This window comes from Nerophis lumbriciformis, linkage group LG28 (genome assembly GCF_033978685.3).
Source record: "Nerophis lumbriciformis linkage group LG28, RoL_Nlum_v2.1, whole genome shotgun sequence".
NCBI classification, from domain to species: Eukaryota; Metazoa; Chordata; class Actinopteri; order Syngnathiformes; family Syngnathidae; genus Nerophis; species Nerophis lumbriciformis.
In genome coordinates, this window is record NC_084575.2 from 35,699,891 (window position 1) to 35,724,839 (window position 24,949).

The window sequence follows — 24,949 nt, forward strand, 5'->3', positions numbered from 1 at the left end:
CAAAAGTGTGAGATGTGTGTCTGACGAGATGTCAAAACATCGCTGTAGTAAGGCCTTTGTGTACAGTTTTAAAGTTGGTGATACATTGGTTGAATATACCACGTTGTGAATACCTGTTCTCTTTTTAGGTTTTTAAACAGCTCACCTTAAATTGCTGTTTAGGGCTGGCTCTAGATTTGTCTTCTCTGGACACCAGGTCGGCATACAGTAGAAATGGCGAGCCTCCTCAAAAATGCTAGCTTTGTAAATGCTATCACCTGTTACACGAGCAACGGATTTTCAACTTTCTCTCAGCCCTTTTCAAAGATATTTCAGTCCTTGCAAAGTTAGCAACAATAAACATGACCTTCTTTTTCACTGTTGTTGCAATTGTATATATGATATAAACATGTAATATTATATATCATATACTGTACATATATTATGTAAATATGTTATATTTTATATTGCTACTATGGTACATTTTTAGTCTATTGTATACCTTTCCATCCTTACACTTTCCATCCTTTGTAACTGAGCTACAGTGTGGAACAAATTCCCTTGTGGATCATTAAAGTTAGTCTAAGTCTAATTGTGGACTTGTTTCGTCGTATGTGTAGGAACCCCCTTAAAAAGGGGATGCTGCACCTCAAGGGGCTACCCCAAATAAAATTGAAATTGAAATACTTTACTAGTTTTCGAGCATCTACAAAGTAGGACAAAAGAAGCTTGGTTTGCTCACCCAAACAACACAGTACAGGTAAGCTCACCTCATTGGAGCATTTTTTTTTTTAATCCAAGTTTTTTATGTTATAGGATTTATCTGTATGACATCACAATTCTTCATGTCGGCCCAATAGTCATGTGTCTGATATTTACCTTGCACCTCTAAATGTAACATCCATCCATCCATCCATCCATCCATCTTCTTCCGCTTATCCGAGGTCGGGTCGCGGGGGCAGCAGCTTAAGCAGGGAAGCCCAGACTTCCCTCTCCCCAGCCACTTCGTCCAGCTCCTCCCGGGAGATCCCGAGGCGTTCCCAGGCCAGCCGGGAGAGATAGTCTTCCCAGCGTGTCCTGGGTCTTCCCCGTGGCCTCCTACCGGTCAGACGTGCCCTAAACAGCCTTCCTAGGGAGGCGTTTGGGTGGCATCCTGACCAGATGCCCGAACCACCTCACCTGGCTCCTCTCCATGTGGAGGAGCAGCGGCTTTAGTTTGAGTTCCTCCTGGATGACAGAGCTTCTCACCCTAACTCTAAGGGAGAGCCCCGCCACCCGGCGAAGGAAACTAATTTTGGCCGCTTGTACCCGTGATCTTGTCCTTTCGGTCATAACCCAAAGCTCATGACCATAGGTGAGGATGGGAACGTAGATCGACCGGTAAATTGAGAACTTTGCCTTCCGGCTCAGCTCCTTCTTCACCACAACGGATCGATACAGCGTCCGCATTACTGAAGATGCCGCACCAATCCGCCTGTCGATCTCACGATCCACTCTTCCCCCACTCGTGAACAAGACTCCGAGGTACTTGAACTCCTCCACTTGGGGCAAGATCTCCTCCCCAACCCAGAGATGGCACTCCACCCTTTTCCGGGAGAGAACCATGGACTCGGACTTGGAGGTGCTGATTCTCATCCCAGTCGCTTCACACTCGGCTGCGAACCGATCCAGTGAGAGCTGAAGATCTTGGCCGGAGGAAGCCATCAGGACCACATCATCTGCAAATAGCAGAGACCTAATCCTGCAGCCACCAAACCAGATCCCCTCAACGCCTTGACTGCGCCTAGAAATTCTGTCCATAAAGGTTATGAACAGAATGGGTGACAAAGGGCAGCCTTGGCGGAGTCCAACCCTCACTGGAAACGTGTCCGACTTACTGCCGGCAATGCGGACCAAGCTCTGACACTGATTATACAGGGAGCGAACTGCCACAATCAGACAGTCCGTTACCCCATACTCTCTGAGCACTCCCCACAGGACTTCCCGGGGTACACGGTTGAATGCCTTCTCCAAGTCCACAAAGCACATGTAGACTGGTTGGGCAAACTCCCATGCACCCTCAAGGACCCTGCCGAGAGTATAGAGCTGGTCCACAGTTCCACAGTAAATGTAACAATGACCAGTATTTACCTTGGAGCGTGGATTTAGGGCTGTTTAACTGGTGACCTGTGGGCAAAATTCCGGCCCGGGAATGACACAAGACTGGCCTGCGAGCAAGTTCAGTTAGATGCACTATAGATGCTTTTTGCAGGAGGCCCTTAAAAACGGCAAAGCACTCCTGTTCTATAGACATGGCTATTTATCTGTTTTTCTCTGACAAAACATAGTATATAAAAATAGAATAAATAATAGACAAAATTCAAAATTAAATGTCATTTAATTTTGTCACTTTGTCACCGATTCTGTTCATAACTTTTATGGACAGAATTTCTAGGTGCAGTCAAGGTGTTGAGGGTATCTGGTTTGGTGGCTGCAGGATTAGGTCTCTGCTTTTTGCAGATGATGTGGTCCTGATGGCTTCATCTGGCCAGGATCTTCAGCTCTCACTCTTACGTTTCAGTTTTGCACACATTTCCAATCATTTAATAAACGTAATGGGAATTAATTCAACTGTTTCTTGTTACAAATGCACTGTTTTTGAAAAGTTGCAAATGACAAACTTCTATTTAGTGAAACAAAAAGAAATGTAAAACTGCATCGATGTATATAAATTAAAGATGCATCAATAATTGATTTTCTATCAATCGTAGCTCCTGAATTGTAATGGTAATCGAATCTTGAGGTGGCCAAAGATTCCCACCTCTGGTAATGTTACACAAACTCAACACAAAGCTCGATTGATTTTGTGTGTTAAAAGTAGCATGTCAGCTCTTGACCATGCTCATGGCCTGGTAGCTTGTCTCTACTGTCCATCCCTGCCAGCGAATCGTACCGAGTGGACGGCCACGATAACAGGAAGCAGCTGAATCAACATCCTGCAAGGCAGTGAGTTTCCACACGGGCTGTGGAAACCTCAACAATATCCTCCTTGTGTCTATGGATTCTCCGGGATTCTTTGCAAACTGATAAGATTGGAGATGTGAACATGTTGCATAGAAGCTGCATAATTGGGTTGATCCAAAATACCAGTAATAATGTACGTTTGATCAGGGTTGGAAGCATTTTGACAGATAAATGATGAATATTTGTAGGTCATTGAATATCCTGGAACACTTCAGGAACTGTCAGATGAATGGAAGCGCAAACTGGCCTGTCTTCTTTCCTGGAGGGCTTTAAGCACTCACAGATTGCATCTAATGAATTAATGAGAAGGTCTGGCAGACTGCGGCCTACTGGCCTACTTACCTTGTGGCCCTTGATGGACTTTTAGCGTGTTGCAGGAGGTCAGCTTGGACACCACTTATGTCTGTCTGGAAACAGTTTACATGCTGTGACAAATCTAATGTTTTTAAAGTAACCGATCATCAATCTTAAAGGTTAGAGAGCAATGCAGGCTTTCTTCATTCCTAATCGTCCTCCTGTTCCTGCTGTAGGAATAGAACAAACTGGCAGGTTTTAGTCACTGAGCACTAAAAAAAGGATGTTGGCCAGATGATGTAACATACCGTACATGCCATGGTCTTAGTGGCTGGCCTTTTAAAAATACTTCATGTGTTTTCTTTTTCTTAGATGCTTTTGTGAACAGCCAGGAGTGGACTCTCAGTCGCACCGTGCCAGAACTCAAAGTGGTGAGTTCGGTCTACTAAACCCAAGTCTGTAACGTATTGTCAGTGTCCAAAAAAACCTCACTCTCTCTGCAGGGCATTGTGGGTAACCTGGCCAGTGGAAAGTCAGCACTGGTCCACAGGTACCTTACAGGAACATACGTCCAGGAGGAGTCGCCTGAAGGTACGAAACATCTTTACTTTGGACCAGCAACATCCAGATAACAAAAGAATGGCTTTTTGTCTATTACTTTTCATTGAAGTGCTCTGAGTCGAGCTAAGAGAAATAGGAAGTGGGATGTCACAAAAAAGCTGCATGTTTTTAATGTATTATTCAATCTGTTTGAAGGATATTATTCAATCTGTTTGTAAGATATTTATCAACATGAAGTAAATGGCAAGGTACTAAGAGTAGTCATCTATGTTTGACCTCAGTGTGTATAAAGAAAGTTGCTTGTTTGTGTGGAAAAATAGCTGGGACTGCTTATTTCCTTGCTTGAGATGCCAAACTTAGTGGTGATGGGGATCCCCCAAAGTTCTGAGTGTGGTCCCGCAGTATCACGCCGCTTCAAGTTCAGTGCTATTTCTGCTCTCAGGTCTTTGAGCTTAGCATTATTAGAGAAGATTCCGGACAGTTTTCTGACGTGGTCTCACAAACTACAGGCTGAGAAAAGTAGCTGTGTTGTTTTCAAATTCCTGGAATCTAAAAATATGACTTAAGTCTTCATTCCCATGCTGATTGATTGGGAGCTGAGGCAGCGTTCACGGTGCCACAAAGCCGCTAGCCAAAACTATTCTGAGGCCGCCAGCTGTGACTGAACACAAGCTTAACTTGCGGTGTGTTCAGGAGTGCTCAGACACACAAGAGTTGTATCCATGCAGAACGATGTGCCTGAAGAAGTTGGCCAAAGATCTGCTCTTTGCACCCTTCATCTGTTTTTTTCTCTCCTCTCCTCTCCATCTTCTTCTTGCTGCTGCTCTTGTATACTAGCTGACGTGGATGCAGGTAACTATCCTCATCTTCCTCTCCTTCATCTCGCTCGAGCGGTTGCAACAGCATGGCCAGAACTGCTTGGCTGTGGTTCAATTGTTGTATTAGTTCTGTCTTACAACACCATTTAAAACACTTGACTTTAAAATCCCAAGCAGAACTTGCTGGCTGGTGCAACCTTCATTTTAGATCACTCTTCATCTTCATCAAGCACATTCACCGACGATGGATGTAACATTTCTTTGCTTCCTAACTTTCTGACTGAGACACATTTCAACATTTAGGACAATAGTCGCATTTGAAGCTCTGATAGATTTCATCTTCTCTCGCCTCCCTCACGTAATCAAACAGTCAGTAGAGGATGTCAGACATCATTTAATCCATCACTCTGTGTAGTATGAAAAGGTTTAGAGTCCAATTAGGTTAGTCTCTGATGAGCCCATGCTGCTCTCTGACTGCTGTTGCTTCCTACAGGTGGACGCTTCAAGAAAGAGATCGTGGTTGATGGGCAGAGTCACCTGCTGCTCATCAGAGATGAAGGGGGCCCGCCCGAGGCTCAGGTATTGGATAACACTTTAGTTCTCCCAAACTTATCAGGGTGAAATTGAGTCTATCCAGTAAATGAGCTGTCATGTTCCGATATTTATGTCCGCCATGCTTATTTGCTGACCTCTATCTGCAGTTTGCCTTGTGGGTGGACGCAGTCATCTTCGTCTTCAGTCTTGAGGATGAAATCAGCTTCCAGACAGTCTATCACTACTTCAATCGCCTGGCCAACTACAGGAACGCTGCAGACTTGCCGCTGGTTCTAGTCGGCACGCAAGGTCTGACCCAAACACACACACGTCATATGCGCACGCATCTTTTTCAGTAGGTCGGTGTTTACAGGCTTGCATCTAAGCACCTTAATCTGACTGATCAAAAAATGGTATTTGATTGGGAAACGTATTTCTTCTTGCTTTTGTCTCAGAACACTTGTCTCAAAACAGCCCTGCCCATTGAAATGAATTGATATCCATTTCATTTGTGCTTAGCCCTCCCAAAACACCACCATTTTAACATGCAACATACCTGCCAACTACCGTATTTTCCGCACCATAAGGCGCCCTGGGTTATAAGCCGCGCCTTCAATGAACGGCATATTTCAAAACTTTGTCCACCTATAAGCCGCCCCGTGTTGTAAGCCGCATCTAACTGCGCTAAAGGAATGTCAAAAAAACAGTCAGATAGGTCAGTCAAACTTTAATAATATATTAAAAACCAGCGTGATGTGGGCGCGCATGGAGTCGTATATCAACATGGACGGAGCTGCGTGAAAAAAGCCACCCGGCCTCTTCGCGTAAACTTACCTTAACCACTCGCTCATCTTTTCTTCATCCATCCATCCCTTCGAGTTAGCTTTTATGATGACGCCGGCTGGAAAGGTCTCTTTTGGCAAGGTCTTCCTTTTGAATATCACCATGGGTGGAAGTTTCTGGCCATTAGCATGGCAAGCTAGAACCACAGTGAAGGATGACTTCTCATTCCCTGTGGTGCGAATATTCACCGTACGTGCTCCCGTTGTATCCACAGTGCGGTTCACAGGAATATCAAAAGTCAGTGGAACCTCGTCCATGTTGATAATGTTCTCTGGCCGGATCTTTTTTTCAGCTATCTTGTTTTTACAATATGCACGGAAAGTAGCCAGCTTTTCTTGAAAGTCTTTAGGCAGTTGCTGTGAAATAGTAGTCCGTGTGCGGATGGAGAGATTGCGTCTTTTCATGAACCGGAAACCTGTCGCTTAGTAGGAGCCATTTTGTGGTCTTTACAGATGTAAACACACAAAGGAAATGAAACGTAATATCCGCGCACTTCTTCTTCTTCTACGCGGGCGGGTGGTTGCTTACAGTAGAAGAAGAAGCGCTTCCTGTTCTATGGGGGCGGGTGCTTACCTTGGCGGTTGCTTGCGTAGAAGAAGAAGCACTTCCTCTTCTACGGGGAAAAAAGATGGCGGCTGTTTACCGTAGTTGCGAGACCGAAACTTTATGAAAATGAATCTTAATATTAATCCATATATAAAGTGCACCGGGTTATAAGCCGCACTGTCAGCTTTTGAGTAAATTTGTGGTTTTTAGGTGCGGCTAATAGTGCGGAAAATACGGTACTCCGGTTTTCCCGTAGTTAGTACGGTTTCCATCAACCTATTCCGGGTTACGGTTGCAGTGATAAAAAATACGGTTTTTCATTAATTAAAAAAAATAATATTTTTTTTTAAGTTTTATTCACGAAATCGCGTAACAACAATGACAATCGACACTGCTTCCCGTAACTTCCTATCGCGCCATTCTGAATGCCATGCGCGAGGCTATTTATAGCACCGCTGCCAAGCACGAGGCACCAGTTGCCATTGTTTCCAAACGAGCGAACGATCATGGAATCAGCCGGAGAAAAATGGCAAACGAGTCTTATACCGAAAAGAAAACTGCAGTCATTCCGTGAAGAATATTCAAAAGCCTATCCGGGAATAATTATCTGTTCCAAAAAGGGTGAAAACTACGCGAATTGCACCTTGTGCAGACAAGATTTTTCGATCGGACACGGAGGAATTAGCGATGTAAAAGACCACGTCGGGACAAAAAAACACAAGTCTAATGCCGTTGCTAGCGATACAAGTGGAAAACTTTCAACGTTTTTCGTCGCCCAAACAGATTATTTGGATGTGATACCCCATTTGTGTTCGATATTTCGATGACGACATTGGAAAAGTGTTGTCAGTACTTCACAGGCGAAAACATTTACAAAATACTCGCGGAAGAAATAGACTCAAACGAAATTCCTTGGCAGAATTTGGTTTGCTTTGCTGCCGATAATGCTGCAGTGATGATGGGATCTAAAAAGGGTGTTGCAGCTTTCATTACGGAAATGTTTCCTTCGGTTTACATCGCCGGTAAGTACAGTTAGTAGCATAAAAAAACTCACAAAACATAACATTTTAAGTAAATCTTTTATTACATAAACAATAAATCAAATCAAAAATAATTTCTGTGTACAGTATATCTTTTTATTTGTGATAACGATAACATGTTCAAAACAAGTAACATATGACTATCATACTACCGTATTTTCCGCACCATAAGGCGCCCTGGGTCATAAGCCGCGCCTTCAATGAACGGCATATTTCAAAACTTTGTCCACCTATAAGCCGCCCCGTGTTGTAAGCCGCATCTAACTGCGCTAAAGGAATGTCAAAAAAACAGTCAGATAGGTCAGTCAAACTTTAATAATATATTAAAACCAGCGTGATGTGGGCGCGCATGGAGTCGTATATCAACATGGACGAAGCTGCGTGAAAAAAGCCACCCGGCCTCTTCGCGTAAACTTAAACTTACCTTAACCACTCGCTCATCTTTTCTTCATCCATCCCTTCGAGTTAGCTTTTATGATGACGCCGGCTGGAAAGGTCTCTTTTGGCAAGGTCTTCCTTTTGAATATCACCATGGGTGGAAGTTTCTGGCCATTAGCATGGCAAGCTAGAACCACAGTGAAGGATGACTTCTCATTCCCTGTGGTGCGAATATTCACCGTACGTGCTCCCGTTGTATCCACAGTGCGGTTCACAGGAATATCAAAAGTCAGTGGAACCTCGTCCATGTTGATAATGTTCTCTGGCCGGATCTTTTTTTCAGCTATCTTGTTTTTACAATATGCACGGAAAGTAGCCAGCTTTTCTTGAAAGTCTTTAGGCAGTTGCTGTGAAATAGTAGTCCGTGTGCGGATGGAGAGATTGCGTCTTTTCATGAACCGGAAACCTGTCGCTTAGTAGGAGCCATTTTGTGGTCTTTACAGATGTAAACACACAAAGGAAATGAAACGTAATATCCGCGCCCTTCTTCTTCTTCTACGCGGGCGGGTGGTTGCTTACAGTAGAAGAAGAAGCGCTTCCTGTTCTATGGGGAAAAAAGATGGCGGCTGTTTACCGTAGTTGCGAGACCGAAACTTTATGAAAATGAATCTTAATATTAATCCATATATAAAGCGCACCGGGTTATAAGCCGCACTGTCAGCTTTTGAGTAAATTTGTGGTTTTTAGGTGCGGCTAATAGTGCGGAAAATACGGTACTCCGGTTTTCCCGTAGTTAGTACGGTTTTCATCAACCTATTCCGGGTTACGGTTGCAGTGATAAAAAATACGGTTTTTCATTAATTAAAAAAAAATAATTTTTTTTTAAGTTTTATTCACGAAATCGCGTAACAACAATGACAATCGACACTGCTTCCCGTAACTTCCTATCGAGCCATTCCGAATGCCATGCGCGAGGCTATTTATAGCACCGCTGCCAAGCACGAGGCACCAGTTGCCATTGTTTCCAAACGAGCGAACGATCATGGAATCAGCCGGAGAAAAATCGCAAACGAGTCTTAAACCGAAAAGAAAACTGCAGTCATTCCGTGAAGAATATTCAAAAGCCTATCCGGGAATAATTATCCGTTCCAAAAAGGGTGAAAACTACGCGAATTGCACCTTGTGCAGACAAGATTTTTCGATCGGACACGGAGGAATTAGCGATGTAAAAGACCACGTTGGGACAAAAAAACACAAGTCTAATGCCGTTGCTAGCGATACAAGTGGAAAACTTTCAACGTTTTTCGTCGCCCAAACAGATTCTTTGGATGTGATACCCCATTTGTGTTCGATATTTCGATGACGACATTGGAAAAGTATTGTCAGTACTTCACAGGCGAAAACATTTACAAAATACTCGCGGAAGAAATAGACTCCAACGAAATTCCTTGGCAGAATTTGGTTTGCTTTGCTGCCGATAATGCTGCAGTGATGATGGGATCTAAAAAGGGTGTTGCAGCTTTCATTACGGAAATGTCTCCTTCGGTTTACATCGCCGGTAAGTACAGTTAGTAGCATAAAAAAACTCACAAAACATAACATTTTAAGTAAATCTTTTATTACACAAACAATAAATCAAATCAAAAATAATTTCTGTGTACAGTATATCTTTTTATTTGTGATAACGATAACATGTTCAAAACAAGTAACATATGACTATCATACTACCGTATTTTCCGCACCATAAGGCGCCCTGGGTCATAAGCCGCGCCTTCAATGAACGGCATATTTCAAAACTTTGTCCACCTATAAGCCGCCCCGTGTTGTAAGCCGCATCTAACTGCGCTAAAGGAATGTCAAAAAAACAGTCAGATAGGTCAGTCAAACTTTAATGATATATTAAAAACCAGCGTGATGTGGGCGCGCATGGAGTCGTATATCAACATGGACGGAGCTGCGTGAAAAAAGCCACCCGGCCTCTTCGCGTAAACTTACCTTAACCACTCGCTCATCTTTTCTTCATCCATCCATCCCTTCGAGTTAGCTTTTATGATGACGCCGGCTGGAAAGGTCTCTTTTGGCAAGGTCTTCCTTTTGAATATCACCATGGGTGGAAGTTTCTGGCCATTAGCATGGCAAGCTAGAACCACAGTGAAGGATGACTTCTCATTCCCTGTGGTGCGAATATTCACCGTACGTGCTCCCGTTGTATCCACAGTGCGGTTCACAGGAATATCAGTTGCTGTGAAATAGTAATCCGTGTGCGGATGGAGAGATTGCGTCTTTTCATGAACCGGATCCCTGTCGCTTTGTAGGAGCCATTTTGTGGTCTTTACAGATGTAAACACACAAAGGAAATGATAATATCCGCGCGCTTTTTCTTCTTCTACGCGGGCGGGTGGTTGCTTACAGTAGAAGAAGAAGCGCTTCCTGTTCTATGGGGGCGGGTGCTTACCTTGGCGGTTGCTTGCGTAGAAGAAGAAGCGCTTCCTCTTCTACCGGGAAAAAAGATGGCGGCTGTTTACCGAAGTTGCGAGACCGAAACTTTATGAAAATGAATCTTAATATTTATCCATATATAAAGCGCACCGGGTTATAAGGCGCACTGTCAGCTTTTGAGAAAATGTGTGGTTTTTAGGTGCGCCTTATAGTGCGGAAAATACGGTATTCTATTACTCTTTATTAATTTGAAAAATGTCGTCATGAAGTTTTATATTTATATTTATTCATATTTCTTTCATAAACCAAAATTTCGACCTGAAGTTTCTTGTTACAATAATGTCTGCAATATCAATAATGACATGTCTTATTTATATTGTGTCATTTGAACCAAATACTCTCAAAAATCTTATTCTTTCAAGTTGTTGAAAGTTTCAACATATAAAGTTAATGTCAAAAGATTTTGAATACATTTACATGTATTAACTGTCAAAATAATTTCAAACCATTGAAGTTAGCTTACAGAATAAACATGTCAATCAACCCATATGATTTTTGCTGTAATATTTTTGTTTTGAAAAGTCACTGTGACTGATAGAAAAGTGATGGTTTTAGCAACATTTTAACCTGTCTGAATGCTAATAATCATTTTTCTGATTTCAAAAGTTGGCAGGTATGATGCAATATGCTTTCTAAAAAAAATACTGTTTGAAAAACTTTACAAACAAATACAGTAGTTTTATGAAATCATTTCATAATATTGCACAGCATTTTTCTGAAGAACCGGAATATAAGCAGTGTCTTTTTTTAGCTGCTTTTACCTACAGTGTTGCCTAGTCTTCTACCCTTACTATATGCAACTTGTTTTCATAGCGCGACCATCTGGCAACACTGTCTTTAAGTGAGTGGCCAGCAAAGTCATTTCCAAGAAGACAACAACAACAACAAGTGATGCGTACTGTATGTCTATGAACCAAATGGTAGACAGGACAAACTGAAATATGGCAAACAGCTTTTCAGTATTTGAATAGATAAATGTCTATTGTATGGGTGTGTGTCGCAGCATACCACTCCGATGGTTGGAGGGCAGGGTGTTGTTGATCTCTGAGCATGTCAACAAACGTAACGTATTTTCCTTGGTTTCTTATCTAAATGAAACAGGAACATGATGTGACAATGCATGAATTATTTATAGCTCGAACGGTTTTGTTTCTTGTGTAAATGAAGCCGGAACAGTAACATGGAACAATACCGTATTTTCCGCACCATAAGCCGCCCCGTGTTATAAGCCGCGCCTTCAATGAACGGCATATTTCAAAACTTTGTCCACCTATAAGCCGCCCCGTGATATAAGCCGCATCTAACTGCGCTACAGGGAATGTCAAAAAAACAGTCAGATAGGTCAGTCAAACTTTAATAATATATTAAAAACCAGCGTTCTAACAACTCTGTTCACTCCCAAAATGTACGGTAATGTGCAAATGTGCAATCACAAACATAGTAAAATTCAAAATAGTGCAGAGCAATAGCAATAACTTAATGTTGCTCGAACGTTAATGTCACAACACACAAAATAAACATAACACTCACTTTCTGAAGTTATTCTTCATTCATAAATCCCTCGAATTCTTCTCCTACGGCGTCCGAATTAAAAAGTTGGGCGAATTACGGGATCCAAAATGGCCGGCTCCGTCTCGTCGAAGTCATCAGAGTCAGTGTCGCTGTTGTTTTTCCAGCAGTTCCGTGAATCCTGCCTTCCAAAAAGCTCGGACCACAGTTGAGACCGAAATATCCGCCCAGGCATTTATGATCCACTGGCAGATGTTGGCGTATGTCGTCCGGCGCTGTCTCCCTGTCTTAGTGAATGTGTGTTCGCTTTCGGTCATCCATTGTTCCCACGCCGTTCGCAGTCATGCTTTAAATGCCTTGTTGACACCAATATCGAGTGGTTGGAGTTCTTTGGTTAATCCACCCGGAATGACGGCGAGTGTTGTATTTGTGTGCTTCACTTGTTTTTTGACACCATCTGTGATGTGGGCGCGCATGGAGTCGTATATCAACATGGACGGAGCTGCGTGAAAAAAGCCACCCGGCCTCTTCGCGTAAACTTCCCTTAACCACTCGCTCATCTTTTCTTCATCCATCCCTTCGAGTTAGCTTTTATGATGACGCCGGCTGGAAAGGTCTCTTTTGGCAAGGTCTTCCTTTTGAATATCACCATGGGTGGAAGTTTCTGGCCATTAGCATGGCAAGCTAGAACCACAGTGTGTCGCTTAGTAGGAGCCATTTTGTGGTCTTTACAGATGTAAACACACAAAGGAAATGAAACGTAATACCCGCGCGCTTCTTCTTCTATGGGGGCGGGTGCTTACCTTGGCGTAGAAGAAGAAGCACTTCCTCTTCTACGGGGAAAAAAGATGGCGGCTGTTTACCGTAGTTGCGAGACCTAAACTTTATGAAAATGAATCTTAATATTAATCCATATATAAAGCGCACCGGGTTATAAGCCGCACTGTCAGCTTTTGAGTAAATTTGTGGTTTTTAGGTGCGGCTAATAGTGCGGAAAATACGGTATATTAACTCTCTATTGCTCAAATGGCACAACCATGAATTGATTATGTGGACCCCGACTTAAACAAGTTGAAAAACGTATTGGGGTCTTACCATTTAATGGTCAATTGTACAGAATATGTACTTCACTGTACAATCTACTAATAAAAGTCTCAATCAATCAATCAAAAAACCCTGTTACAAATGTTACTACAGACGGTGGAAATGCTCATAATTCAAACTTGCAACTTAAAGGGGAACATTATCACCAGACCTATGTAAGCGTCAATATATACCTTGATGTTGCAGAAAAAAGACCATATATTTTTTTAACAGATTTCCGAACTCTAAATGGGTGAATTTTGGCGAAATAAACACCTTTTTAATATTCGCTCTCGGAGCGATGACGTCACGTTGTGACGTCACATCGGGAAGCAATCCGCCATTTTCTCAAACACTGAGTCAAATCAGCTCTGTTATTTTCCGTTTTTTCGACTGTTTTCCGTACCTTGGAGACATCATGCCTCGTCGGTGTGTTGTCGGAGGGTGTAACAACACCAACAGGGACGGATTCAAGTTGCACCAGTGGCCCAAAGATGCCAAAGTGACAAGAAATTGGACGTTTGTTCCGCACACTTTACCCACGAAAGCTATGCTACGACAGAGATGGCAAGAATGTGTGGATATCCTGCGACACTCAAGCAGATGTATTTCCAACGATAAAGTCAAAGAAATCTGCCGCCAGACCCCCATTGAATCGGCCGGAGTGTGTGAGCAATTCAGGGACAAAGGACCTCGGTAGCACGGCAAGCAATGGCGGCAGTTTGTTCCCCCAGACGAGCGAGCTAAACCCCCTGGATGTCTTGGCTCACACCGTCCCGAAGATGATCAAGAGAAGAATATCGACCCTAGCTTCCCTGGCCTGCTGACATGAGGGTATGTCTCCAGAATATATTAAATGATGAAAACTGGGCTGTCTGCACTCTCAAAGTGCATGTTGTTGCCAAATGTATTTCATATGCTGTAAACCTAGTTCATAGTTGTTAGTTTCCTTTAATGCCAAACAAACACATACCAATCGTTGGTTAGAAGGCGATCGCCGAATTCGTCCTCGCTTTCTCTCGTGTCGCTGGCTGTCGTGTCATTTTCGTGGGTTTCGCTTGCATACGGTTCAAACCGATATGGCTCAATAGCTTCAGTTTCTTCCTCAATTTGGTTTTCGCTACCTGCCTCCACACTACAACCATCCGTTTCAATACATGCGTAATCTGTTGAATCGCTTAAGCCGCTGAAATCCGAGTCTGAATCCGAGCTAATGTCGCTATAGCTTGCTGTTCTATCCGCCATGTTTGTTTGTGTTGGCTTCACTATGTGACGTCACAGGAATATGGACGGGTGTATACAGGTAAAAGTCAGTAAATTAGAATATTTTGAAAAACTTGATTTATTTCAGTAATTGCATTCAAAAGGTGTAACTTGTACATTATATTTATTCATTGCACACAGACTGATGCATTCAAATGTTTATTTCATTTAATTTTGATGGTTTGAAGTGGCAACAAATGAAAATCCAAAATTCCGTGTGTCACAAAATTAGAATATTACTTAAGGCTAATACAAAAAAGGGATTTTTAGAAATGTTGGCCAACTGAAAAGTATGAAAATGAAAAATATGAGCATGTACAATACTCAATACTTGGTTGGAGCTCCTTTTGCCTCAATTACTGCGTTAATGCGGCGTGGCATGGAGTCGATGAGTTTCTGGCACTGCTCAGGTGTTATGAGAGCCCAGGTTGCTCTGATAGTGGCCTTCAACTCTTCTGCGTTTTTGGGTCTGGCATTCTACATCTTCCTTTTCACAATACCCTACAGATTTTCTGTGGGGCTAAGGTCAGGGGAGTTGGCGGGCCAATTTAGAACAGAAATACCATGGTCCGTAAACCAGGCACGGGTAGATTTTGCGCTGTGTGCAGGCGCCAAGTCCTGTTGGAACTTGAAATCTCCATCTCCATAGAGCAGGTCAGCAGCAGGAAGCATGAAGTGCTCTAAAACTTGCTGGTGGACGGCTGCGTTGACCCTGGATCTCAGGAAACAGAGTGGACCGACACCAGCAGATGACATGGCACCCCAAACCATCACTGATGGTGGAAACTTTACACTAGACTTCAGGCAACGTGGATCCTGTGCCTCTCCTGTCTTCCTCCAGACTCTGGGACCTCGATTTCCAAAGGAAATGCAAAATTTGCTTTCGTCAGAAAACATGACTTTGGACCACTCAGCAGCAGTCCAGCTGGTGTCGGTCCACTCTGTTTCCTGAGATCCAGGGTCAACGCAGCCGTCTACCAGCAAGTTTTAGAGCACTTCATGCTTCCTGCTGCTGACCTGCTCTATGGAGATGGAGATTTCAAGTTCCAACAGGACTTGGCGCCTGCACACAGCGCAAAATCTACCCGTGCCTGGTTTACGGACCATGGTATTTCTGTTCTAAATTGGCCCGCCAACTCCCCTGACCTTAGCCCCATAGAAAATCTGTGGGGTATTGTGAAAAGGAAGATGCAGAATGCCAGACCCAAAAACGCAGAAGAGTTGAAGGCCACTATCAGAGCAACCTGGGCTCTCATAACACCTGAGCAGTGCCAGAAACTCATCGACTCCATGCCACGCCGCATTAACGCAGTAATTGAGGCAAAAGGAGCTCCAACCAAGTATTGAGTATTGTACTTGCTCATATTTTTCATTTTCATACTTTTCAGTTGGCCAACATTTCTAAAAATCCCTTTTTTGTATTAGCCTTAAGTAATATTCTAATTTTGTGACACACGGAATTTTGGATTTTCATTTGTTGCCACTTCAAATCATCAAAATTAAATGAAATAAACATTTGAATGCATCAGTCTGTGTGCAATGAATAAATATAATGTACAAGTTACACCTTTTGAATGCAATTACTGAAATAAATCAAGTTTTTCAAAATATTCTAATTTACTGGCTTTTACCTGTATAACGATGGTTAAAATCAGGCACTTTGAAGCTTTTTTTAGGGATATTGCGTGATGGGTAAAATTTTGAAAAAAACTTCGAAAAATATAACAAGCCACTGGGAACTGATTTTTAATGGTTTTAACCCTTCTGAAATTGTGATAATGTTCCCCTTAAAACATGCATTTTAAAAATTCACAAAAGAATGAAAGAAAATATCTGTATTATGTGATTGTTATGGATTACAAACACAATGTATATATTGTATTAACACCATGGTGACAATGCCATACTCAATCAAAACAAGCCATCAGAAGACCTAAATAATTACTTGAGCTCAGAGATGGAGACCTCACAGAAAAGTATAGAAAAAAGAGAAATGTGGACAGTCAGCCACCTCTGTGACCATGTTTAATGCACTACTGCCACCTACTGGAGGATCTTTATAGTTGCATATATCAATGTTGTGATAACTTCATTAAAAAATGCATTTATTTAAAATGATGTAGGACTTTAAGAAATTCCCACCACACTGTGTTTTTATGTCATTGGAGAAACCAAAAGCGATGCGTTAGTTATAATACACAGTAAAGATTTACAAATTAAAATATATCTCAGATTTTGTTGCATCTGACATAAAAAATGTACCAATGTGTATATGACATCAAAAAAGCTCTTATTTATATTTCAAAGAGATATACAAACCTTTTCCATCAACCATAAAGTTGTTTGGGGTCTTCAAGATAATGCAACATCCTGTTTATTTATCTACTTAACTATAAAAGTCAAACAAATTGCTGGTCAAAAGTTTGTCAGTTTCAAAATTATTTAAAAATTAATTTAGCATTATTAATATAGGATAGTTTGTCTGAAAGCTTTCAAATCTAAAAAAAAATGCCATAAAATGTGATTTTTAATAGTCATTGTATTACATTAATTTGTGTGGACAGGTGGGCCACTTAACATTTTGGAGGTTTGAGGTACCAAAATATATATTAAAAAAAAAAAAAACATCATTTGAATGTAGTGAAACCTTATTCAAATTAAATTGATTTAAAATTGATATTCTATTTGAAAATGAAATAATGCACTTGTGGACAAAAATATGCATGTCATCACTTGTCACCGCAGCACATTGAGTGGTATGGCGTGCACATTGAGTGGTATGGCGTGCACATTGAGTGGTATGGCGTGCACATTGAGTGGTATGGCGTGCACATTGAGTGGTATGGCGTGCACATTGAGTGGTATGGCGTGCACATTGAGTGGTATGGCGTGCACAGTGCCTCTTTCTCATTTGTGCTTCAGCTTGTTGGCTTGTGCAGTTGTACACACCACTGCAATGTTCCCGACTTCATGCATTAGTCCTATATTGTGTTTCTAAGTTCATTTCTACTATGCAAGGTAGCGTTTATTATCAATAACATTAAATCAAGTGCATTTATCACATGCATAAATATACTCATGGAAACCTGGTTTGTTTAAAATCAGTCAAAATGTTTATTAAGGGTAGCTATCATTTTTATTGCTTTAAATCAGGGGTGGTCACACTTTTTCTGCAGGTGAGCTACTTTTCAATTGACCAAGTGGAGGAGATCTATCTCACTCATACATATCATTTATCCATCCATCCATCCATCCATCTTCTTCCGCTTATCCGAGGTCGGGTCGCGGGGGCAGCAGCCTAAGCAGGGAAGCCCAGACTTCCCTCTCCCCAGCCACTTGGTCCAGCTCCTCCCGGGGGATCCCGAGGCGTTCCCAGGCCAGCCGGGAAACATAGTCTTCCCAACGTGTCCTGGGTCTTCCCCGTGGCCTCCTACCGGTCGGACGTGCCCGAAACACCTCCCTAGGGAGGCGTTCGGGTGGCATCCTGACCAGATGCCCGAACCACCTCATCTGGCTCCTCTCGATGTGGAGGAGCAGCGGCTTTACTTTGAGCTCCCCCCGATGGCAGAGCTTCTCACCCTATCTCTAAGGGAGAGCCCTGCCACTCGGCGGAGGAAACTCATTTGGGCCGCTTGTACCCGTGATCTTGTCCTTTCGGTCATGACCCAAAGCTCATGACCATAGGTGAGGATGGGAACGTAGATCGACCGGTAAATCGAGAGCTTTGCCTTCCGGCTCAGCTCCTTCTTCACCACAACGGATCGATACAGCGTCCGCATTACTGAAGACGCCGCACCGATCCGCCTGTCGATCTCACGATCCACTCTTCCCCCACTCGTGAACAAGACTCTGAGGTACTTGAACTCCTCCACTTGGGGCAAGATCTCCTCCCCAACCCGGAGATGGCACTCCACCCTTTTCCGGGAGAGAACCATGGACTCGGACTTGGAGGTGCTGATTCCCATCCCAGTCGCTTCACACTCGGCTGCGAACCGATCCAGTGAGAGCTGGACCAAAACTCTTAAAACAAGTAAAACACTCTAACATAAAATCTGCTTAGTGAGAAGAATGATCTTATCAGACAGAAAATAAGCAAATATCACCCTTATTTGAGATGATTCATCTTACTTATATTTCATAGTTAACATCTAAGCCTATTTACAACCTTCTAAAAACATGATTATAGCCATTCAGACATGAACTAACAGCCATTTAATCACCTTGTTTTACCCAATACAGTGCCTTGTTGCTACTGTAGGTGTCATTGTTCTGACCACCGTCGAGGCTTGTAGCATCCTGCTTAATTTTTTAGAGGACTGTGATGTTTTAGAAGTCTTTCAGTCTGGGTTTAAACCCCTCCATAGTACCGAGTCAGCTTTATTAAGGGTTTTTAATGACATCCTTGGAGCAACAGATTTAGGTGATCATGTGATTTTAGTTTTAATGGATCTAACAGCAGCATTTGATACGGTGGACCATAATATTTTAATTAGCCGCCTGCAGCATCAAGTGGGCATCTGTGGTACTGCTTTGAGTTGGCTGAAGTCCTATTTGACTAACAGGACCTTCTCTGTAAATGTTGCTGGATCTGAATCCTCCGTTGCTCCCTTGACATGTGGGGTCCCACAAGGCTCAGTTTTGGGACCACTTCTTTTTTCTATTTATTTACTTCCCCTGGGCTCAATCCTAAGAAAGCATGATATTTCTTTTCATTGTTATGCCGATGACACACAAATGTATTTTCCATTAAAGAGAAATCATGCCTCTTCAATACAGCCATTACTTGCCTGTCTTGATGATATCAAGGCCTGGATGGCCCTAAACTTCTTAAATTTCAATGACAAGAAGACAGAAGTAATAGTGTTTGGACCTAGTGGTACCTGTGAGCTCCCCCCCTGTTGACTTTGGCCCTTTGGCTTTGCACGTTAAGCCCATGGTCACCAACCTGGGCTTTCGTATTGACTGTGATTTCAAATTGGAGCGTCAGATTGGCACAGTGGTGAAAGCCAGCTTTTTTTTATTTACGTCAGCTGGCCAAGGTTAAAAAGCTTCTTTCTAGGCAACAGTTAGAGACAGTAATCCATGCCTTTACTACATCTCGGCTGGATTACTGTAACTCTTTATATTTTGGAATTAGTCAGTCTTCCCTCTCACGTCTGCAGCTGGTCCAAAATGCAGCTGCTCGACTTTTAACTAACACAAGAAAAAGAGAGCACATTACTCCTGTTTTAGCCTCCCTCCACTGGCTGCCTGTGTCTTTTAGAGTCCATTTTAAAATGATCTTACTCGTTTTTAAATCCTTACGTGGTCTTGCCCCACCGTACCTCTCTGAGCTGCTCCACCTCTATGCCCCCACCCGCTCCCTCAGGTCAGCTGATCAGCTGATCCTGGAGGTACCCAAAACAAAGCGCAAGCTCAGAGGGGACAGAGCTTTCTCTGTTGCGGGTCCCAAACTCTGGAACGATCTCCCTCTCCATGTGAGACAGGCCCCTTCTTTGGCTATTTTTAAGACCCTTCTTAAAACCCATTTTTATTCACTGGCTTTTAACCCAGCATGAGACTTTGAACTGTTTTTAGCTTTTAACTTTTTGAACTGTTTTTAACTTTTAAACTGTTTTTATCCAACAAACTGTTCTTAGGGTAATTTATATTTGCTTTTTAATTGTGTATTTTTATTTCTGTTTTAAATGTTATTTTTTAGTCTGTCCTTTGCCTCCATTTCTTTGTGGTGTACAGCCCTTTGTTTTTCAACTGTGCTTCTTTTTAAAGGGTTTTATAAATAAAGTTGGTATGGTATGGTATGGTATTCCTCTCAGTTGGAACTGGGCTTCCATGTGCTCAAACCACTAACAGGTTCTTCTTCCAAAAACTTGATAGTTGCAGTAAAGATGGCTGACATCTGCCGTGTTAGCACTGAGTGGCACAAGGCCCAACCCGTTGATGTTTGACATGGTTTGAGATGTGGTATTGATGAGACAAGAGTAGAAGAAGAAGCACAGTAACAGTTTTACACTCCACTTGAACATAAACAAACAATGTCTCCATGGACATGGAAATGAAGTTACCTTTAACGTGGAAACGGAAGTCCCCTCTTATAGAAGACAAGAGATAAAACTTAATTTCGTACAAAATGTACGCACAACTTTCTTTAAAAACACACTAGCATGAAGTGTGGAGGAACAACAATGTGTTGAATGAGACAAATAAGTGTACATGTCAAGTAGAGGAGTGACAGAAGTGTTGATTAAAAACTAATAAGGAGAGTGATGTTGGAATATCTGATATTTGGCTTTAGCATCTGAAGGAAATTCATTCAATGATCCAAATATGTTTCAGATGCCATCAGCTCATCAAACCCAAGAGTGATCGACGACAGCCGGGCCAGAAAACTTTCCAACGACCTAAAGCGCTGCACCTACTACGAAACCTGCGCCACCTACGGCTTGAATGTGGAACGAGTCTTCCAAGACGGTGAGAATCTTGACTACAGAGTCCAGTCCTGTGGGAAGGTCACACTCCCCCCCCCCCCCCCCCACTGCACATTTGACAACTCTTAATCGCACGTCAATTAGGGGGGAAATTGACCCGCTCAGCTATTTAGCTCAAACAGAACAGCAATTAAGTTCTATCAAACCAAGGCAGGGAGAGCTACTGTTCCCTGAGAGGATTCATAACACACTGACACATTCAAGAAGAGGAATGACAGCAAAAGATCCAAAAGCTACAGTGCCAACATTTGGAAAGAACTTAGTTTTTATGGTTCCGAGACACTTTGTGTTAGCATGTTTGACAGCCAGTGTTAGGAGTTACAAAATGATGACAATACTAATGCATACCTGCCAACTACTCCGGTTTTCCCGTAATTAGTACGGTTTTCAGCAACCTATTCCGGGTTACGGTTGCAGTGATAAAAAATACGGTTTTTCATTAATTAAATTATTTATTTATTTTTAAAGTATTATTCACGAAATCGCGTAACAACAATGACAATCGACACTGCTTCCCGTAACTTCCTATCGAGCCATTCCGAATGCCATGCGCGAGGCTATTTATAGCACCGCTGCCAAGCACGAGGCACCAGTTGCCATTGTTTCCAAACGAGCGAACGATCATGGAATCAGCCGGAGAAAAATCGCAAACGAGTCTTAAACCGAAAAGAAAACTGCAGTCATTCCGTGAAGAATATTCAAAAGCCTATCCGGGAATAATTATCCGTTCCAAAAAGGGTGAAAACTACGCGAATTGCACCTTGTGCAGACAAGATTTTTCGATCGGACACGGAGGAATTAGCGATGTAAAAGACCACGTTGGGACAAAAAAACACAAGTCTAATGCCGTTGCTAGCGATACAAGTGGAAAACTTTCAACGTTTTTCGTCGCCCAAACAGATTCTTTGGATGTGATAAATGCCGAAGTTTTATTTACGGAGGCAATAATTGAGCATGAACTTCCAATCGCACTGGCTGATCACATCAATCTGAGAGAATAAATTTGGATTTTAGCCCCAAAAAGGTAATGACACCAATGTTATCTATTGGAATTGTTTAGTACTGTTATACTGTTAAAAGTGTTTATACTATTTATGCTTTCAAGTCCAAGTTGAAGAAATCTTGTTAAATGTTGACAGCATAACTACCAAAATACAGAAGTATGTCCTTAATATTTTTGCAGTGCTATTTCTGTTGAAAAGTTCAAATGATTACATTAGAGATGTGATGTGCCACTTTTCAAGTGTCTGATGGCTTCAATTAATTTTCATGAATTTTTCATATTTTGAATTCTTTTGAAAGGCTTACAAAAAAACTACATTTGAATTGTAATTCCATGCTATTGACAGGACTATTAATTGTAATGAAGTTAGCTTACCATGTTTACAGTATGATAATTGTGATAGAAATGTGAATTTTAGGCACAGAATATTTTTTACAATTGAACAAGGCAGTAGATTATACAAGCTTGGACAGAAAGTTAATAATGACACCAATTTTTTTTTTAATGGAATTGTTTAGTACTGTTTTACCATTTGTTTACTGTAAAAAGTGTTTATACTTTCAATGAACAAATTGAAGTCTTGTGAAAGGTTGACAGGATAACTGGCATTAACTGTCAAAATAATTTCAAACTATTGAAGTTAGCTTACAGAATAAACATGTCAATCAACCCATATGATTTTTGCTGTAATATTTTTGTTTTGAAAAGTCACTGTGACTGATAGAAAAGTGATGGTTTTAGCAACATTTTAACCTGTCTGAATGCAATCAATCATTTTGCGTCGGGGGGCGAACCTGAACCCCCCACCAGGACTTTGTCCTGGACCTACTGGGGCCTGCAACCCCTGGACCCTGGCTACTAGGTTTTTCTGATTTCAAAAGTTGGCAGGTATGGTAATCTAATGAATTACCTTTTCAATCGTTACAACGCTGTTAGTTACCGACCGTGAAATGTGGCACGTTATTATTGTAGCATTCAGACACAGTCTGACTTTATGTCATACATACACCGTATTTTTCACACTATAAGTCGCAGTTTTTTTCATAGTTTGGCCGGGAGTGCGACTTATACTCAAGAGCAATGTTCCCTCTAATTGTTCATGTGTGTGAGCAAACACAAAAAGTCCCTGAGCATTGATTGGAGCACATGTGAGCAACATCACACCTGGCAATACCAGCAGCACACCTGTCTCAAACCAATCTTTTATTATAACACTCAAACAGTGACGTGCAGTCACTAGAGGCAGGTGAGGCGGGGGCCTCACCTGCCATCATGGAAAGAAAAAAAATGTAAAAAGAAAAAAAAAAAATTAAATTGTTATATGTATCCAGTGATTATACTATAAAGTTATTTTCCATTTAACTTCACCAGTTTTAGATTATTTTTATTCAAAATCGCTGAATTTTCACATTTGCCGTTCAAATACTGAGAAGAGACGGTGCAGTGAACAGCAGCCAGTTGAGGCACGTCACTCAGTGCCTCAACATGGATTGCACAATGACTGGGCTAACTGCTGGCCTGCTGTGCAGTGAGACTGTATTGCTATATGAATTATATTATACATTTCCATAGTTTAGTTAGCTGAGGTATATAATGTACAGTGTATTTTGTCAACAACTGTATGTGTGTAACGTATTTCTTGTGCTGAGCGATCATAAAACGGCTGCAAAAGACGCACTGGCTGAGGCTCGCCTCCTGCACCCCCGCCGTAGAATTGTTATATCAACTAAAGCCCACACTTAAACTTTCCACGTGCAAGATTGAATCTATTTTAAAAAATTATTTCATATGAAGCCAAAAAGTGCAAAAACAATAATGTTGGTGTTGGAGGAGTTGTGAATGACTGCAGGGCCACAACATTAGGTACACCTGCAGAGTGCAGGTGTACCTAATTCACAACTCCTCCTACACGAACATTATTGTTTTTGCACTTTTTGGCTTCTTATTAAATAACTTTTGTAACCTATTTTCATGGGCTTTCCTCTTTGTGATGTTAAGTTCCTGTTATGCGCTGTTATACAGTATATGCCTTGAGCTCTTATTTTGAAGGCGCTAAGAGCGGAAGTGATGTCACGTTGCGGAGGTTTTTGAAAGAAGGTAAATAAAGTGGTCCTCGTGTAAACTGGAGCCTCCGTGTTTGTTATTTTGTAGTTTCATACAGTATAGGCCACATTTTTAAACCCTCGGTTACACTTTTTTAAATAGATTCAATCTTGCACGTGGAAAGTTTAAGTGAGGGCTTTAGTTGCGGCGCGTGGACTTAATTTCTAAGTAAAGGTAAGACCATAATAACGTTTTTTTTTTATTAAATGTGCTTTTTTGTGTGCTACAGTTTGTATGTGTAAAGTTAAAGTTAAGTTAAAGTAGCAATGATTGTCACACACACACTAGGTGTAATGAAATTTGTCCTCTGCATTTGACCCATCCCCTTGATCACCCCCTGGGATGTGAGGGGAGCAGTGGGCAGCAGCGGCGCCGCGCCCGGGAATCATTTTTGGTGATTTAACCCCCAATTCCAAGCCTTGATGCTGAGTGCCAAGCAGGGAAGAATGCTGGTATGAGCTTTTAAACATAACCCGTTAACTGCTGCCAATCAAATGGTGAATAAGATACTCTTTAGGGTTCATATGTTTGTAAATCTGACTGTGATGAAGTCAGTGCCTCACCAGCCATCAACCTCACCGCACGTCACTGCACTCAAATGAGAGGAGTCATTTTCATGAGATTATTAGTGATTTGAACCACTTGTAATGAAAATAAAAGAAATCTTGTATTTCATAAGCTATGTATTAGGAATGTACAAAATGTCTGGGTGGGGGTCCTGCTTTGGAAATCACTTGTACCCCTTTCAGAGATCACATTTAGTTGCCCTTAAACATTCTCATGTTGCACAATGAAATGTAAGCATAGCATGAAGTGTGTAACTTTCTCTAGTAACAGCATTCCATGATTAATATCAATAAATTAACATGAATAATAAATGACCGTAGAATAAGCACACGTATGACTGAGGAGTCATAGTGTAACTTTGTGCGGTGTTTGACTTGTCCGACTTTTTGTGTGGCCATAAACGCACCAGTGGCTTAGTGCTATGCGTGTTGGTGACAG

At 41.9% G+C, this 24,949-nt stretch overlaps 1 protein-coding gene across 6 annotated transcripts in view; it reads left to right on the plus strand.

Moving 5' to 3' along the window:
* Window positions 1-24,949, plus strand: part of agap1 (ArfGAP with GTPase domain, ankyrin repeat and PH domain 1) — a 229,765-nt gene that overhangs the window by 64,010 nt on the left and 140,806 nt on the right. For 4 of the 6 annotated variants that reach the window (XM_061924155.2, XM_061924154.2, XM_061924156.2 and 1 more), the window contains 6 exons: window positions 3,649-3,707; window positions 3,780-3,867; window positions 4,675-4,689; window positions 5,149-5,234; window positions 5,357-5,498; window positions 20,687-20,821. In XM_061924155.2, coding sequence (XP_061780139.1) covers window positions 3,649-3,707; window positions 3,780-3,867; window positions 4,675-4,689; window positions 5,149-5,234; window positions 5,357-5,498; window positions 20,687-20,821 — 525 coding nt within the window. The remainder of the gene's footprint in view (window positions 1-3,648; window positions 3,708-3,779; window positions 3,868-4,674; window positions 4,690-5,148; window positions 5,235-5,356; window positions 5,499-20,686; window positions 20,822-24,949) is intronic. The other 2 variants (XM_061924157.2, XM_061924153.2) reach the window with 1 other exon arrangement.